The 19834-nt window shown below is 37.8% G+C and overlaps 1 protein-coding gene across 3 annotated transcripts in view; it reads left to right on the top strand.

Annotated features, from left to right (window-relative positions):
• Nucleotides 1–19834, top strand: part of MYO1D (myosin ID) — a 386969-nt gene that overhangs the window by 113039 nt on the left and 254096 nt on the right. For 2 of the 3 annotated variants that reach the window (XM_025361795.1, XM_025361796.1), the window contains exons 9-13: nt 3333–3478; nt 3556–3670; nt 8269–8439; nt 14886–14956; nt 18648–18722. In XM_025361795.1, coding sequence (XP_025217580.1) covers nt 3333–3478; nt 3556–3670; nt 8269–8439; nt 14886–14956; nt 18648–18722 — 578 coding nt within the window. Of the gene's footprint in view, nt 1–3332; nt 3479–3555; nt 3671–3834; nt 4148–8268; nt 8440–14885; nt 14957–18647; nt 18723–19834 lie in introns of those variants that run through there. The other variant, XM_025361797.1, reaches the window with a different exon arrangement.

Raw genomic sequence — 19834 nt, 5'->3', positions numbered from 1 at the left:
ATACATCTGTGCTTACACACTAGTGCTTTTGTTTCAGTTGAATGGATTCCCAGGAGTAGTCTTGGCATGTCAAAGGGTATACTTATTTTATTTTTATTTTTTGAGACGGAGTCTTGCTCTGTCATCTAGGCTGGAGTGCAGTGGCACAATCTTGGCTTACTGCAACCTCCACCTGCCAGGTTCAAGTGATTCTCCTGTCTCAGCCTCCCAAGTAGCTGGGATTACAGGAGTGTGCCACCACACCTAGCTAATTTTTGTATTTTTAGTAGAGACAGAGTTTCACCATGTTGACCAGGCTGGTCTCAGACTCCTGACCTCAAGCAATCTACCTGCCTTGACCTCTCAAAGTGCTGGGATTACAGGCGTGAGCCACCACACCTGCCATATACTTATTTTAAACTTCATTTTTACTGATTTTATGATTGCATGGTAATATTTTATTGTTACTTTTATTTCATTACTAGTGTATTTGAGCGTCTTATATTTTTGTAGAGTATTTAAACATATTCTAAGAAATGCCTGGGTATATCTTTTGTACATTTTTCTTTGGAGCTGTTATCTTTTTATTGTCAATTTCTATCTTAGCATATCATAAACTTTAACCCTTTGTCTATTTATCTGTGTGGCAAGCATTGTATTTTCTCATGTCTAACTTTTGTTGTTGTTTTACTAGTTGATTAGTTTACTGTCTATTTCATTTTTTACTCTTGTAAGTTAGTCTTGGGGGAATTTGAATTTTTCCTAAGTGCAATGGAGAGCAATAGGGAGGACTTTAAGGAGGGGCAATGACTCAAGTTTGCTTTTTTTTTTTTTTTTTGGCTGGAGTGCAGTGGCACGATCTCAGCTCACTGCAAGCTCTGCCTCCCGGGTTCATGCCATTCTTCTGCCTCAGCCTCCCAAGTAGCTGGAACTATAGGCGCCCGCCACCACGCCCAGCTAATTTTTTGTATTTTTAGTAGAGACGGGGTTTCACTGTGTTGGCCAGGATGGTCTCAATCTCCTGACCTTGTGATCTGCCCACCTCGGCCTCCCAAAGTGCTGGGATTACAGGCGTGAGCCACCACGCCCGACCTTTTTTTTTTTTTTTTTTTTGAGATGGTGTCTTGCTCTGTCACCCAGGCTGAAATGCAGTGGTACAATCTCAGCTCACTGCAACCTCCACCTCCTGGGTTCAAGCAGTTCTCCTGCCTCAGCCTACTGAGTAGCTGGGATTACAGGCACCCACCACCATGCCTGGCTAATTTTTGTATTTTTAGTAGAGATGGGGTCTCATCATGTTGGCCAGGCTGGTCTCAAATTCCTGACCTCAGGTGATCTGCCCACCTTGGCCTCCCAGAGTGCTGGGATTACAGGCGTGAGCCACTGCACCTGGCAAGTTTGCATTTTTAAAATGATCATTCTGGCTTTAGTATGGAGAATGTTATGAGGGCTAGAGTAAGAATGAAAGCAAAGAGGCCAATTAAGGGGATATTATGTTAATCCAGGAAAGAGATGAGGGCAGCTTGGACCAGTAAGGTGGAAGTACAAATGGGGAGAGGAGGAGGATTTGAAATGGACTGTGTTGAGAAAATAAAATCCATAGGACCTATTATGTGGAGAATGAGAGAAGCAAGGATAATACTTTAACATGGTCTGGCTCCAGCCCACCTCTCCCGCCTCATTTCTTACCATACCCAGCCCCCCTTTCTTCAGCCTAGCATATTAGTCTTCTCTCAGTCCTCACAGATTATCCTGATCCCTTTCTCCTTCCAGTCACAGGGCCTGTGCACATCTGTTCCCTCTGCTTGGACTGCTCTTCTCTACTCTCTTGCCTGGCTGCCTCTTACTCATCCTTCTGGTCTCAGGTCAAGTATCACTTTCCCAGAGAGGCCTTCCCTAACCTCCCTGAGCACTGCATAGATTAAATTCCCCTAAGACCCCATGTACCTCTCCTTTAGTGTGGATATGTGTCTGCGAGGTGGGGGGCAAGTGAGAGAGACAGAGAGAATAATTTTTTCCTTCACTCTGTTCCCTAAGTTTCTTGGAGATTGAGACCATATTTGTGTTTGCCTAGACCTGTATCTCTAACAAACTATATGTAATAAGTATTCAGCAAATATTTGTTGAATAAATGAGTGAATTTCTAAGTGGTGCTATTTATTTGTGGCTAAAAGTAGGATAGGAACAGTTGTTGGAGGAGGAAAGATCAAGAGTTCTTTGAGTTTGAGATGGCTGTGAGATATCGAAGAGTCAGTGTCAGGTAGACGGTCAAACTTGTGAGTCAGGAGCTCAGAGACTGTTCTCTGGGTCTGGATTTGGATAATACCTTTAGGAGTCATATTCGTATTATTTAATCCTGGGTGAGATGAGTTAGAAGGTGCTATAGAGTGAAGAGAAGAGGACCAAGAAGAACTCCAACTTTTAGAAGTCAGATAGAGGAGGAGACTACCAAAGGTCACCAAAAAGGAACATCCAGTGAACAAGTAGTAAAAGTCAGAAAGACTGTTATCCAAAAAGAGAAGAGTATTGCAAGAAGGCAGTGAAAACCTAGGTTGAGTGATGCTGAGTGACAGAGCAAAATGTCCGTATGAGGTACAAGAAAGTATCTATGTAAAGGTGCTGGGAGTCTTTGATGAGGCATTTCAATGGAGTAATAGGATGTAAGAGGAGACTGGAGTGGATTGAAGAGTAAAGGGGAGGTAATGGATATGGGTGAAGAGAGTGGGTAGCAGGCAGGATACGTTAAAGAAAGTTTTCTAATGATGTGACATTGCAGAGTACACGTGTATCGGGATGTGAATGTGTGTTAGCATGTGGTGCCTTTGTCCGTGTGTGGCTTAGTGTGTGTGTTCTTGTGCATTGGATGTGTGTTTGATTCTCAAGGAATTTCAACCCTTGATCTTTGGCTCAGATCTTCATTTAGCATTAGAAATCAATACTTATATTTTTAGAATTCATATAGCTTTAATAGATCATAGATATTAACTCACTAGTTCTCAACTCTTTATAATTGATGAAATTAATAATAAAGCAATGAACTGGCTTATTCAAGGGATCAGGCAAACTATTGATATAGCTGGGCAGGGAAACATGCTTGGAGGGTGTCGTTGGAATTGGTGTAATGACCAGTAATAATCTTTTAAAAATACAAGCTATTTACTTTAGTTTTGCATAAATCATGTAGTTTGAGTTTTTTTTAAATGGACAGTCTACATTTTCAATTGTTCTGCTGAGGCTAGTAATGGCTATGCTAAACAGTGAGAAGGGGGAAAGGAATTTAAAACTGATCACAAATCCAAACAGAGGACTCATTCCCAAATGGGCAAGCATTTATGATGCTATTTTCCTTGCAGGCAATATATGAGCGCCTTTTTTGTTGGATCGTTACTCGCATCAATGATATTATTGAGGTCAAGAACTATGACACCACAGTCCATGGGAAAAACACTGTTATTGGTGTCTTGGATATCTATGGCTTTGAAATCTTTGACAACAACAGGTAAACTGGAAAAGATACTTAAAACCTTGTTGCCTATTTTCTATTTGTTGAAACCTAATTTATTCCTTTTCTTGTAGTTTTGAACAATTCTGCATCAATTATTGCAATGAGAAACTGCAGCAGCTATTTATTCAGCTGGTTCTGAAGCAAGAACAAGAGGAATACCAGCGGGAAGGGATCCCCTGGAAACACGTGAGTGGACTCTTAACGGAAAATGCATTCATGTGTTTCTTATATTATTGATAACGTCAAATTTTATTTTAGGTATTTCTTGATCTTTTGGGGGTACTTGAAACATCTGAACCTTAGCTTTCCTTTTTGGGATATGTAAATACAATTAATTTCATCATTTTCAGGTGGGATTGCTATAATTTGATAGACTCCTTTGTTGGTGCCCAGAACATCCTGAGTTAGAACCAGTAAACCTGTTTTCACTTTATGACTGATACCACGTGGGCTTTCTGGTTCATATCTGTCTATTAGAGTTTAGCATACTTTATTAAGTTTTACCTTAAATTGGCTGAACTTTGCTTCAGAATCTAGTTTCTTCTTCCCTTTTTCCTCCTTTTTCTCCTCTTCTACTTTGTAGACTATATGGTATTTTATTATCTTCAGTTAATGTTGTTTATATTCTCTGAAACCTGGGCATTAAAACACTTGTGTTACTTTCATCTCCATTTTCTTGTGTATTACACTTCAGCCATCACCTCTACTCTCATCAATCTTTGGGGACTTTTGTATTTGTCAGAGGCAAACTAATCTAGTAAGATATAGCTGGAAAGTATAATGGGTCCATGGTGCAAACCACAGAGATCATAGCTAAAAGTCATGACTTGTTCGGTTTTTAAATTTCCTATGATAAGACCTTCTGCTTATGATAGAAATGAGACATAGTAATTTTTCTTGTAAACTTGTATTTTTAAGCAATTTTGAAAATGAAAGATACAAAAACTTTTAAGTTTCCATAGTTTGAGTTTATAAGATTGTTCATCCTCTTGCCAGAGAATAAAAATAAAGCCAATATTTGTTTTTTGTTATCCAATATAATAGCAGCAAAAAATTATTTGAAATACTATATTTAAATGACTTTTATCTTCCTTCCTACCTTTCTATTTTCTATTTCCTCTCATTCTGAAATAAAGAGACAATGATATAACAAATAGCTTGCCTGCCTCAAAATTGTATCTTTGCCTTCCATCATGTGTTAAACGTTAGAATACTATAAAAAAGTTGCTCAAGTATATTGGCATAAATTTTACCTATTTGCAAATAAACCAAAGAGTTACTTTATATAAGAATTATCTATAGTTTGATTTAACTAGTGAACTCTCTTAATACAATTAAAATTTAATTCAGTTCAATTAAGTGTATATGAAGCTTTCTAAGAATGAAACTGTTGTATAATACACAATATAACTGAAGCTTGGATTTTTAATACCAAATGTAATCATAAAACTTGTTATTTGGATGTGATTCCAAGGTACTAGTCAAAAATATCCTTTAACAATCAAAATATCAAATTTCATAGGCATAATTGACAACAGAGTAAGTAATGCAGTAGACTGTTCCAAACATCTCAAAAAGAATCAAGAATCCCAAAATGCAAAAAATTTTAGCTAAATAAACCAAGAAATATTTGTCCTAGAGGGAGCAGAAGGCTAACCCCAAAGTAACAGTTACTCACTACATGCCAGATCCCCCCACAGTTAGAATCTCTGTTCTGGGTAAAACCCCAAACTTCTAAACGTAGTGATTCCTTTTAAAAGATATTTTATTACGGAAAATTTTAAACACACATTAAGAAGAGAGACTACAGTACAGTAAACCCTATATACCCATCACCTAGCATTAACATTTACCAGTAGATTGCCAGTCTTATGCCATCTGTATTATACCCACCTACTCCCAGATTATTTTGAAACAAATTTCAGATATCACATTATTTCATCTATTCAATTGGATATCTATTCAGTAAATATTTCCATGTATTTCTCTAAAAGAGTTTTACAAAAACTGTAATCACAATACCATTATCATACCTAAAACATTAACAAAAATTCCTTGATATCATAAAATGTCCAGTCAGTATACATGTTTCATATTTCCTCAGTTATCTTCTGATTGTTGTTTTGCAGTTTAAATTTTGATCCAAATAAGTTTCTTTCATTATGATTGATTGATAGGTCTCTTACATATCTATAGATTTTCTCCTTAATCTTTCTTTTTTTCTTTGAATGACCTCTCTTTGCAATCTTGTGTTGAAGAGAATGAGTCATTTGTTGTGGAGTTTCTCACAGTCTGGATTTTGCTAATTGCATCCCTCAGGTGCCATTTAATATGTTTTTCTGTTTCTTGCATGTCTTGTATATTGGTTGTTAGATCTAGAGTCTTGACTGGATTCAGGGTCAGTTTTTTTCCACAGCCCATTTCATAGATTGTGTGTGAACTTCCACCAGGAGGTTCATAATGTCTGGTTATCTCTCTGATACATTCACTTTTAGAAGCTTTTGATGCTGTAGTTTGCAAATCATTTTAACTATTGAGAACTTGACACTCAAGCACAAAGCTGTTTTATCTGGAGTATGGATGAGAGGCCAGAGCCCTATGTCCCTAAACTACCCCATCACAACTCTTCTGGCTCCTGGTATCGCTTAGCAAACCTCATGGGAATGCCAAGTTGCTGAAAGACCTTAGTTTGAAAACTACTGGTTTAAGCAATGTTTGAAGCAGTATTAAACTTACAAACTGAAAGTTACTAGCGGAGACCAATAGCTTTTAGTAATGTAATTGGAATTTTAGGGAAGGTAATTCTTTAGTCCCTGGAACAAAAGACTTGGTCTTTAATTTCATAGTCCCTAAGATGTCAACTATTAATATAGAGCTCCTGCTTTTTGAGTAGTATTAGGATTTTTTTGCAAAGATAGAAATAACTTTTCTCCCTAATTAGAAATGTAATAAATGCCCATAATGAAAGTAAATATTTAGACTTACATTGCTTCACCTCAGTACCACTGAAATTTTATGCCAGATAATTCTTTGTTGTAGAGGCTGTTCTATGCATTGTAGGATGTTTAGCAGCATCCCTGGCCTCTACCCACCAAATGCAAGTAGCACCCCTACCCCATTTGACTAGAAATGTCTCCTGACATTGCCAAATGTCCCCTGGTGGGCAAAATTCCTCCTAATTGAGAAACTTTAATTTAGACAAATCAGAAAAGTATAGAAAACAAAGTAAAAACTACCCAGTTTACAGGTTTCAGTCCATAAGATACAGAAGAGAATATGCAAGACTAGAAATGGAGCTAAAAGCCACGTACAAATAGCTGGCATAAATCCTTGGATTTTAAAGCATGAAATGGGAATACATGAGTTACTTGAGTGGTCTATTATGAGTATGTAGACCTTACAGAAGGTAATGGAGACAACGATCAGTTTAGGTAACTCCTGCATAAGATGGGACATAGCAACACACCAGATTAAACTGTGTGATCATAAGCTGCCCCTCGTTGTGACGTGCAGCTTGCCTGAGTTGGACCTTTGTGTGCCCTCTGTGTGTGGTGATAGGTGCATTGCAGGCTATCAGAATAAACAGGTGTGGCCGAGGATTGTTGGACAAACCTTGTATATATAGAGTTGCTGAAAAGCCAGAAGTTATGTATAACTTCATTCAGCTTGAGGAAGTAAAGGAAAAGCTTTTTCTTATCTTTTATAGATACTTATTTATTCAGAATTAAATTCTTTATATTATGCCTAGAAAAATGTCAAAATTCAATAGAATTTTGAATAAGCTTTTTAACTTTGGGGAAACTGAAAGAAATGCTCTTTTGGAGTTTAGTCATTCAAGGTCATGTAACTAAAAATGCAAGTTCTTTTTTTTCCGTTTTAAGTGGAGTTTATTTAACACTAAGAGATAAAGGGTTGTTAACAAACACAATAACAAGTGGACATCTGATTGGTATGAGACATTACTCTGTACACATAATATTGATATTTTTGTGTACCCTCAGTGCACAGCATTTACACATAGAGCCACTGCTGCACAGCACAAGAGTATCTGAAGAGGCTGAATCAGAGTAAGGCTGTTTAACAGACTGAAATTTTTTAGTATACATATTCTATATGAAAACAGAACTTTTGAACTGGCAAGTAGAAGGCAACTCTGCCAAACATTTCAGTTAAAGCCCCCACTTTAGTGCACAGTTCCACCCCTTCCATCTGCATGCATGACACATTAAGAGTATTTAAAGGTAAACGAGGCAGTTTGTGGCAACCACAGCCATCGTTATGAACATATTGCACAAAATTTCTAAAACTAAACATTTAACTTGTACCCTGCTTTTATAAAAATGCAAGTTTTGTGTAGTACCTTAACTTTATTATCAAGTAGTATATCAGATAATACTTTAAGGTTATTTGTTGGCCCTTTGTGGAAGGTGGACCTTATGATTAATGGCAGGCAGATTGGTATGAAGGAGTAGGGTTGGGTGTGGGATCTGGAGGCAGGATTAAAATGAGTTTGTAATGGGAGAAATGGTGTCTACCTTATTATCTTTGCTTTGGGCTATACTAATCTCAGACAATGTATTTCATGATAGAAAGTTAACAAAGAAATTTAAAAATAAATCTCTATTAGAATGTGTACTCGTTTTAGTGTCAGACTTCTTTAATGTCACTCACACATTGACACTAAAGTAGTTTTATCTAAACTCCTGATACAAATGGGGGTACCAGGGTTTAACCTGGCCTGGTCACTGTTCTCTTCAGAATTGCCTCCTTGCTGTGTCCTACAGATTGACTACTTCAACAATCAGATCATTGTTGACCTCGTGGAGCAGCAGCACAAAGGGATCATTGCAATCCTCGATGACGCTTGCATGAATGTCGGCAAAGTCACTGATGAAATGTTTCTTGAAGCACTTAACAGTAAATTAGGCAAACATGGCCATTTTTCCAGCCGAAAGGTAATGTGTTTAATGATACCTTCTTCTCCCTTTTATCTGTGAGATTCTCCTTATTGTTTGATGGAGTTAAATGACTTTATTTGTTGGGTTAAAAGAATGTCCCCTTTTATAAGAAAGAAAAGTCACAAACATCCATTAAATGATTTATTGCTGTGGATAAATTCTGCCTCTCTGGTTTACAGTATGAAGAAATTGATAAAATCATGTTAATCCAGGAGAGGGAGCTCCAGACTATACAATTTCGTAGAAATAGGAAAAATGAGCATGATTCTTTAGAAAGCATGATGTCATTTATAACCAATAGATGTAGAGGCCTTGCTCATGTGCTAGAGTTTTACTCCTGCATCTGATAATTCTGGCATGGAAAATAGCTTTTGTCCTTGACTTTATACTGTAATCCTCAGTAACAAAATGTGTTGTGTACTCTGCCGTACTTCTTCAGACCATATGACTTTCTTGAAAACAGAGAGATTCTAGTTGTAATTCTAGTTATTACAAAGAAACTTATTCATTAAATAAATGGGTATCCTTTTAACTCTCCATTTTTCACGATCTAAAAATGTCATAAACAGATCACATATCTGTAGTAATTGGTGGCAGTTGTGATTATCAGACCTTTGTGCTGATATGGACATATCATTTGCATGGAATATTCCATTTGCATAGTATTTGTTCAAGAAATTCGTGTTAGAAGAGGAAGACGTCATCATCACCCCTGAGACTTCCCTGCACATAGTCTTGTCTAGTAACCATATGCTAAAGGGAAAACAGGCCCCTGCTCCTTCACATCCATAGAAAAAGGGGGCAAACATTTCTGCCTCTCCACAGTTCCATATAAATCTATGACACTGCCATTTTTTAGTGTGAATAAAGTCTATTTTCTAACTTCGTCTCCTTTGAAATTATGTAATCAGAACAGGGAAATTCTACAGTTAACTAGCTAAAGCCCAAATCGTCAAGAAATAGATTACTAGCTGATATTGATTTTAGGCCAGTTTTTTCTAAAATATTCTCCTTGGTCTGTTACTGAGGATTGATTGTAACCCTACTACAAGTTGGCTTTCAGATACTACAGTCTGCTCTTTCATATTAGGATTTTGGGTTAGGACTGCTTCAGTCATTCCCCATTTACACAACAAATACCTAATAAGTGTTTCTCATCTTCCAGGTGCAATCCTAGGTGCTGGGGACAGAGCACTGAGCCAAGTTAGAAGTCACCTAAATAATTTAGAGTGATGTTTTTAAAGATGGCATGATTACATGGGCAAATGTCCTATCTTTGAGGGAAAGTTTATAAATGCCCTTTATAATCACAGTTCAGGTTTTGGAGACTCACTTAGCACTGTGCCTACCAGATGGTAGACATTCAATCAGTGTTTGTAAAGTTGAATTGAATTTTTCCCAATCATATCAAATAAATCTTATTTAAATTTTCATTTAAATTAGCTATGAGTCTCACATGAGAAATCAAATCTACCTCATTTTGATACCTTCTACCTTGGCCATTTATATACCTGAATTAAATGTGTCAACCAAATATTTTGAAATATAATGCCATTCCTTTTTTTTTTTTTTCTTTTGAGATGGAGTCTCACTCTGTCGCCCAGGCTGGAGTGCATGGCGCCATCTTGGCTCATTGCAACCTCCGCCTCCCGAGTTCAAGCGATTCTCCTGCCTCAGCCTGCCAAGTAGCTGGGATTACAGGCACCCACCATCATGCCCAGCTAATTTTTGTGTTTTTGTAGAGATGGGATTTCACCATGTTAGCCAGGCTTGTCTTGAACTCCTGACCTCAGGTCATTTGTCCCTCCGGGTCTTCCCAAGTGCTGGGATTACAGGCATGAGCCACCACGCCCAGCCATGTCATTCGTAAGAGTAACTATACATACTACATCAGTATTTGCTACTGATTTGACATGAAATGCTAAATAGTAATTTATCTGTGGAGAGGGTTTTCTTTTTCTTTTTCAAATTTGTGGGAGCCCAGGTTTCCCAACTTTTAGACCAAGTAGCTCTTTCTTTTGGTATCCCTAAGACAAGTGCTGAGATAGTGATTATTTATTTGTTTATTTATTTATATTATTTTAGATCTGGGGGGTACATGTTCAGGTTTGTTACATGGATATATTGCATAATGGTAAGCTTTGGGCCTCTAGCATACTTATCACCCAAATAGTGAACATTGTACCCAATATGTAATTTTTCAACCCTCACCCCCCTGCTTTTGGAGTCCCCAGTGTCTTATTTCCATCTTTGTGTTCATGCATATGCATTGTTTAGCTATCACTTATAAGCGAAAGCGTACATTATTTCACCTAGTATAATGTCCTCCAGCTCCACCCCTGTTGCTGCAGAGGACATGATTTCATTCTTTTTTATGGCTGCATAGTATTCCATTATATATATGTATATGACATTTTCTTTCTATCCAATCATTTGTTGATAGACACTTAGATTGATTCCATTACTTTGCTATTGTGAATAATGTTATGGTAAACATATGAGCACTAATGTCTTTTCGTTATGCCTAGTAGTGGAATTGCTAGGTCAAATGATAGTTCTATTTTTAGAACTACCATTTAAAAGAAATGTTTACATTTCTTTGAGAAATCTCCATACTGTTTCCCATAGAAGTTGTATTAATTTACATTCCCACCAACAGTGTATAAGCATTTCCTTTTCTCCACATCCATGCCATCTGTTTTTGACATTTTTGGTAATAGCCATTCTGACTGGTGTAAGATGGTATCTCATTGTGGTTTTAATTTGTATTTCTCTGATGATTAGTGATGTTGAACATTTTTTTAAATGTTTGTTGGCTGTTTGTATTTCTTCTTTTGAAAAATACCTGTTCATGTTCTTTGCCCACTTTTTAATGGGGTTATGTAATTTTTTTTGTTATTTAATTATTTGAGTTCCTTGTAGATTCTGAATATTAGTCCTTTGTTGGAGGCATAATTTACAAATATTTTCTCTGATTATGTAGGTTATTTGTTTACTCTGTTGATTATTTCTTTTGCTGTACAGAGCCTTTTTAGTTTAATTAAGTCTCATTTGTTTTTGTCACATTTGTTTTTGAGGTCTTGGTCATAAATTCTTTGCCTAGGCCAATGTGCAGAAGAGTCTTTCCTAGGTTTTCTTCTAGGATTTTTATAGCTTCAGGTTTTACATTTAAGTCTTTAATTCATCTTAAGCTGGTTTTTGTGTATGGTGAGAGACAGGGGTCCAATTTCATTCTTCTGTATATGGCTAGCTATTTTTCCCAGTACCACTTAGTGAATAGCATATCCTTTCTCCATTGTTTATTTTTGTCAACTTTGTCAAAGATCAGTTGATTGTAGGTATACAGCTTTATTTCTGGGCTCTCTGTTGTGTCCCATTGATCTATATGTCTATTTTTGTACCAGTACCATGCTGTCTTGGTTACAATAGCCTTGTAGTATAATTTTGAAGTCAAGGTAATATGATGCCTCTGGTTTTGTTTGTTTTGCTTAGAATTGCTTTGGCTATTTGGGCTGTTTTTTGGTTCTATATGAACTTTAGGATTGTTTTTCTAATTCTGTGAAAAATGACATTGGTAATTTGATAAAAATGGCATTGAATTTGTAGATTGCTTTGGTCAGTATGAGCATTTTAATGACATTGATTCTTCCAATCCTTGAGCATTGTATGTTTTTCCATTTTTTTGTGCCATCTATGACTTCTTTCATCAGTGTTTTGTAGTTCTCCTTGTAGAGATCTTTCACTTCCCTGTTTAAATATATTCCTAGGGTTTTCTTTTGTGTGAGTATTTGTGGATATTGTAAATGGGATTGAATTCTTGATTTGGTTCTCAGCTTCAATGTTATTGGTCGTGTATAGAAATACTTATTTATTTTTGTACATTGATTTTATATCCTGAAACTTTACTGAAGTTGCTTATTAAGTCTAGGAGTCTTTTGGAAGAGTCTTTAGGGTTTTCTAGGTATTAGATCATGTTATCAGTGAACGAGAATTATTTGACTTCTGTTTTCCAGTTTGAATACCTTTTATTTCTTTGAGATAGAGATTTTTAAAATGTGTTCTTCTTTGGGATTTTTACCTAATGAAGAAAAGAAATGATCAAACTATCAAAATATTTTAATTACTGTGAACCATTTATTACATATGCTATTCTGTGTGTTGAGCTGGATATCATCATTTGCTACTGGTTACTGATTAGCTAGACTTACTGGCATGTTAAATTAGAGGTTTCTGTCTTGTAACAGTTATTTCATTTAGGGACTACATTGTTTCCTCCACATTAAAGTTGCCATGGAGAGACAGGCAAATGATCCAATAAAGCATAAAATTATTATTTAAATTATTAATATAAAAAGTTAAATGATAGATACATAACTTTGCTGTTACCAAAAAAGTAAAGAAAAATCTAAAACCTCCTGTGTTCAGATCGGTTGGGACTTTGCAGTATCCAAATGTAAGAATGTTCCATTAGTGTAGACATCTCTTGGGTCCTTTTCCTTAAGGGGTTTGTAAATAAAATGGTTTGTAAAAGGGGTTAATAAGAGAGAGAGCAGGAAAGGGGAATTAAGTATTTTGGAGACCTCTCTGTATGGTAGATGCTTTGTTCTCCATATTCATTTAATCCTCAGGACAACTCTCTGAGATAAGTAATTATTAGAGAAGTCAGAGTGAGTAGATGGTAGAGCCAAGATTTGAACTTTGGAGGTCTGACTCTAATTTCCTATAATTATTCACTTGTCAAATTAATAGAAAACACCTTTCAGGTTGAGATTATTTGTTACCTAACATTAGAACCTAAGTGAGTTTTGTATATTTCCCCAGGAAAACTTCTTTTTTTAGATGGAGTCTTGCTCTGTCGCCCGGGCTGGAGCGCAGTGGCACAATCTCGGCTCACTGCAAGCTCCACCTCCCAGGTTCATGCTATTCTCCCGCCTCAGCCTCCTGAGTAGCTGGGACTACAGGCACCTGCCACCACGCCCAGCTAATTTTTTGTGTTTTTTAAATAGAGACGGCGTTTCACCATGTTAGCCAGGATGGTCTTGGATTCCTGACCTCGTGATCCGCCTGCCTCGGCCTCCCAAACTGCTGGGATTAAAGGCATGAGCCACCGCACCCGGCCTTCCCAGGAAAACTTTTGTGAACTCTCTTAGATGTCTGTTTAAAAAACTATAAGATTCCAAGTGATTCTTCACAGGGCAGACAAAGAAGTCTAGGTCCTACTATAACAAGGAACATTGTAGAAAGTCATAGAGACCTCCACAGCCATATAAAAACTGCCTTCCCATAAACTATTCCTCTTCTGTGGGAAAGAGCTGCACAAGCTTTATCTTCTGTGAAGCAATAGTCCTGAACTGGAGTCTCAGCTTAGCAGACAGATAAGCCAGGCCTCCGTGTATATAAGAGCACAGATGTTACATTCGATTCTAGGAGTCTTTCCCAGGGGTACCGCTATGTGGTATGTGATCTTGTGCTATGTGATCTTGTGCCAATTATTTAACCTCTTTGAGCCTCAGTTGCCATGTGTGTTACAGAGAGATCATTATACCTTAGATGTCAACAGTGAGGACCGAATAAGATGTATGTGCCTAACAACTAGTAAGCCTTCGGTATGGTCCTCCTTAAGTGGACCTTAGAGGAGAAAGAAACTCTGTCAGTCAGGGTAGGCTCGACTGCATGAAGAGAGTAGCTAAATTTTGTTTGGTTTGGTTTCGTTTTTGAGACAGGATCTCGCTGTATCGCCCAGGCTGGAGTGCAGTGGCCCAATCTTGGCTCACTGCAGTCTCTGCCTTCCACTCTCAGGGGATTCTCCCATCTCAGTCTCCCCAGTAGCTGGGACTACAGATGCATGCCACCATACCTGACTGACTTTTGTAATTTTTAGTAGAGATGGGGTTTTACCATGTTGCCCAGGCTGGTCTTGAACTACTGGGCTCAAGCGATCCGCCTGCCTCAGCCTCCCAAAGTGCTGGGATTATAGGCCTGAGCCACCGTGCCTGCCCTATAGCCAAGATTAAAGTTCATAACATAGTAGAAGTCTGTGTCTCTCTCAGGGACCCAAACTTCCTCTGTCTTCTGACTATTCCATGCCCTAGAGACTACCCTCTGCATCCAACTAGTGGGAGGAGAGAAGAAAGCACAGAAGGGGGGTCATTCACTTTTCACCAGTTTAGGCCTAGAACAGCCACACTTTACTTCCATTGTCCAGAACTTGGTTACTTGGCCATATCCATCTGTAAGAGTGGACAGGAAATGTAATCTAGCTGTGTGGATTTCCAGTGAAAGTTTAGTCTTTACTATATAATACATAAGCCATGTATTATCAATCCCCACACAATGTGATGTCATAATTTGTGATATTATCATCATTTCATATTAAGTTGGACTATATTTTTAGGAAAGCAAAAATGTCCGTTTTCAAAATAATATCCTTCTTGATTTCTTAGCTCTGTGCCTCAGACAAAATTCTGGAGTTTGATCGAGATTTTCGAATTCGACATTATGCAGGAGATGTGGTGTGAGTATCTTACATTGGTAACTACCATGATTTGCATGCCACCTCACTTTAGAAAATATAACCAGGAAAAATGTATATTGGTTTTATATTCATTTGCATGTTTTGGTCATTTGATATGTCAACGTATTTTAATTTGTTCAACTGAAAAAATGGCATAGCTTCATTCATTCCTTGCTTTTCAATCGTTTATTGAACACACACTATGTGCCCATGTGCAGTTCCTGGCATAGTTAGGATTCAGTAAAAATCAGCTGGTGGGTCAATAAATCATGGAAGTATTTTAAGAACTGAGATAGAAAGATGGATAAGATGGTCCTTGCCCTAAAGAAGCCAACAATTTAGTGAAGAATATAGGCATGTACATCCATCAAAGGTCACTATAATGAAGAATGGAAACAGTTAAACTAGAGAAACACAAGGCATTATAGGAGCAGTGAGGAGGAATAATTAACCCGCTGAGAGGGGCAGAGAGAGGTCTTGCTCGAGGAAGTGGCATCCAAATTGAGTCCTAAAAGTAAAAGAGCGTTAGTCAGGGGAATGAATTAGGAAGAGGGGAGAGAAAAGAGAAAGCTTTCCAAGTAGAAGAAACAGTAGGCATAAAAAGGCCCCTGGGTGACAATTACTCCTCTATATGAAGTTCTACGAATAGTTGGGTAACTGCATAAGCAAAAACCATTTTTGCTACATTATTTTCCAAGTATTATTTGAAAAAGTAAAATTCTTACTAGTCATATTTTTATTAACAATACAATAAAGTAGAAATTGATCAGAAAGTATTACTAAAAATTAAAACTACCTTAGTACATTAGGTTCCAAGGGCTGCTGTAACAAATTCACCACAGTCGGTGGCTTAAATCAACAGAAACTTACTCTTTCACAGTTCTGAAGTTTAAAAGTTCAAAATCAAGATGTCAGCAGGGCCACACTCCCTCTGGGGGTTCCTGTAGAGAGGAATCTGTTCCTTTTTTTCCAGCTTCTAGTAGCACTGGACATTCCTTGGCTTGTGGCTGCATCACTCCAGTCACATTGCCCTCCTCTTTGTGTGTCTGTTAACTGTCCCTCTGTCTCTATCTCTTTTTTTTTTTTTCTTTTTTTCTTTTTTTTGAGATGGAGTCTCACTCTGTCACCCAGGCTGGAATGCAGTGGCGCGACCTCAACTCACTGCAACCTCCACCTCCCAGAACCAAGCAATTCTCCTATCTCAGCCTCCTGAGTAGCTGGGATTACAGGCGCATACTACCATGCCTGGCTAATTTTTGTATGTTTAGTAGAGACGGGGTTTCACCATGTTGGCCAGGCTAGTTTCCAACTCCTGATCTCAATTGATCTGCCTGCCTCGGCCTCCCAAAGTGCTAGGATGACAGGCATGAGCCACCGAGCCTAGCCACTCTGCCTCTATCTTAAAGTGACATTTGACATGGCATGTAGGGCCCATCTGAATAATATAGGATGAGCTTCTCCTCAAGATCATTCATCACATATTTTATGATATAGGTAACATTCCCAGGTTCCAGGGAATTTGATGTGAAACTTTTGTTGGGGCTGCATTTCTTAGCCTACTATATTTGTTATGCCTTTGCTGTCCACTGAACACTGCTCCTTATCTTATTGTTTAAAGAACTCTTTTTCTTAGTTTTTGCATTAGGAATTCTTTACATGTAATCCATTGCAGGAAGACATTAAACAAAAAAAGGTAAATCATCTTCTCTATACATGCCGAAAAGATGTTTAATTTTTAAAAAATTAAAAAGAAATTTTAATAGCTGTTCCTGATTTAAATTAAAATTCTAGGACCATAAAATGATATGGCTCAAAATTATCACGCCATCTGTCAAGCTAACCATTAGTGATGGAATGGCACCATTTTCCACTTTTTCTGGTCATGTTCCCAGGTTCTGTAATACTGAAGAGGGAAGATCCAGTACCATACAAATATCTCCACTAAAAATCCAAGCCTCACTTACAGGGTACTTTCATACAATGCAGAATGGCACAAATGCAGAGCTGGATAGAGGCCTTAGAGATGACCTAGACCAGCCACTTCGTTTTACAGATGAAGAAACTTATGCAGAATGAGTGCAGTTCTTACTCAATGTCACTTAGCAAATTTACAGAAGAACTGAGATAATAACTAGCTTTCTAGACTCCTAGTCTAGAACTTCAACTAACCCTTTTGAGGAATATTCAACGCCTCAGACTTCCTCTTCACTTCTTAAACTCTTCAATCCTTTTCTAGATTTTTACTGAGTATCTTCTGTGTGCTCAATACTTCATAAGGTATGGTCCCTGCCCACAAAGAGCTTGCCATGTAAGATACATACATACACATATGTACGTTTGTATGTGTTCTTATTTATACACATGTAAACACACATATATACACATAGACACATTTATATACATGTATACAATAACAGTGGTCTAAAATAATTGCCATATGAGTAATAGCAATTACTCAGTTGGAATTTAGAGTAAGGAAATACTTCCAGGTTTGTGTAATAAACCCAGGAGGGCTGATGCTGGTCTTCGAATGCTAGGAATTATTTTTATAAGAAGTGGGAAGGGTGCTACAGAATATTCAGGAAATAGCAACTAGGTCCATCTGATTGAAGTGTATCCTTTTTTGTAGCACAGAGAAGTAGAACTATCTGGAAGAGTAGCTTGAGATCAAATCACAAAGATTCAGTCAAAAGTGACTTGAAAGTATTAAGAAGACCTAGGTCGGGGCAGGCAAGGAAATACTTTTGGATACGGTAACCTTAAAGTACCCATGGACAGCACAGCCTGAAGGAACTTTCTTGCAGGATTAAATATGTAAGGCAAGGAATCCAGGTTAGAGATCTGGGAATTGCCTATACTGATCTGATTGCCAAGGGAGAAAACAGGCATGAGAGCAGAACTGTAAGGTGTAGCTGTATCTAAAGTTCCTATTTGCTTAATCTCTTAGCCTCTGTCTTAATCACCCAGAGTCCTCAATTACTTTTAGAACCCCAAAACTGAATTCACTCCTCCTAGAGTTCATGCCAGTCACTGGAGTAGTATAGTTCTATTCCCACTCTTCTCACCAACTGCAATCTTAGCTGGACTTTCAAGACCTTACTCATCTCCCTTCCTCCAAATCATCTATACTGGCCTCCTCATTCTCTCTGCAGAATGCCATGCATGTGCCTGCCTTCATCACTCTATTTGATCTGTTTCCCTGTGTGATCTGCCTGCCTTTTTCTCCTCTGCTTATCCAATTCTTACCATCCTTTGCAGTTCTTCTTGGATTCTTTTATCCTACCCTGAACATTGAGTGAACCTTAGGCGAGTCACTTGATCTCCCTACGGATGAGACTGTTAGTTCCTGTATGTTGCTGTTTTGCTTTTATCTTAGGAATGCTGGATGATAAATACAGCTATCTTTTAAAAAGTCATCTTCTTGAGGTAAGCAATAAACCAGTAGGAAATTATCATCTTAATCATAATAATAGTACTGATGCTTGCTCTCCTTTTGAAGAATAGAAACAAAGTCCCTTCTATTTAGTAGGTAAATTCGATATCCTTTAATACAGACAAGGTGAACAACATCAGCTTTTAGATGATTGATTGCATAATTAACGGTGGAAAGGCTTGTCGCCTCCTAGAAAAGCTTAAATGTGGCTCTTGCTTGGTAAATAATACATGTTTTCTGTGATTTCTCTCCTGTTAGCTATTCTGTCATTGGTTTTATTGACAAAAATAAAGATACTTTATTTCAAGATTTCAAGCGCCTTATGTATAACAGGTAAGATTTAAATTTTATTAACCTAGATTAAGCTCATTGACATATGTAATATATGCACATGGTTATATTTATATGAAATTTTAAGAGTTTCTGGCACATTTTCTTGTTCTGCTTTATCAGACTTAATAAATAGCATATAACTAACTTTATGATAAAATCTATAAATTTTGGGCAGGGCCCTGCTAATAATATGATTTGCTTTGATTTCCCTTGGGTTGCCTCAGTTTCTGTGCTCACTGCTGCCAGCCTTCCAGCATCCCCTACCAGTATACTCAGCAGTCCTCAGGCCAGGCCAGTGTGATGAAGAAGTGTCAGGTGACATCTGGCCCAGCTAGAAGTTTTGCATACTCAGATTCCCATTGTAGTGTCTTCACCCCCAAATAAGAGACCGCTCTGATATCAGAGTGGCATCTCGTGTCAGTGAGCACTGATGGTGACTGAGCTGACAGAATCTTCTCACAAACCAACAAAATGTGGAAAAGTTATGGCAAAATAAAACTAGGCAAATGATAACAAGTTTAAATCTAGTATGGATACTTTAAACAGAAGGTCCATGAAGAAGAAAGAGGATTCCTGGCCATCTTCTTACAGGTTAAAGAACTATATTCATTCATTTATTAAGTCTACTTAGTCAATTGCTCAGTAGATCATCAAAAATGTATTGAGTACCTTTGAGGCACACATTCTTCTATATTCTGGGATACAGCTGTGAAAAAATGTAGGCAAAGTCCCTGGCCTCATGGAGATTATAGTCTAGTGAAGGTGACTGTTAATAAACAAGGAAACAATTTTCAGTTTGTGCCAAGTGCTATGCAGAAAAATAAAGTAGGTAAGAGATTGAAGGGTACAGACGAGGAGGGGCTGGGAAGGAATTATAGATAGGGTAGTCAGAAAAGGCCTCTTATAGAGGTGACATTTCAGCAGAGACCTGAATTAAGTGGAGGGAGCCATGCAGATATCTGGAGGAAGAGCATTCCAGACAGAGAGAATAGCTAGTACCAAGGCCCCAAGGTGGGAATGAGCTTGAGTGTATTAACAGCAAAGCCATTGTGGGGAAAACAAAGTGAGGGATGGGGAGAGTGACTTTAGAAAGGTAGGTAGAGCCTGGATCA

Source organism: Theropithecus gelada, chromosome 16 (assembly GCF_003255815.1).
Source record: "Theropithecus gelada isolate Dixy chromosome 16, Tgel_1.0, whole genome shotgun sequence".
NCBI lineage: Eukaryota > Metazoa > Chordata > Mammalia > Primates > Cercopithecidae > Theropithecus > Theropithecus gelada.
Note: the sequence above shows the minus strand (reverse complement) of the source record. Positions and strands in the feature narration are given on the sequence as shown.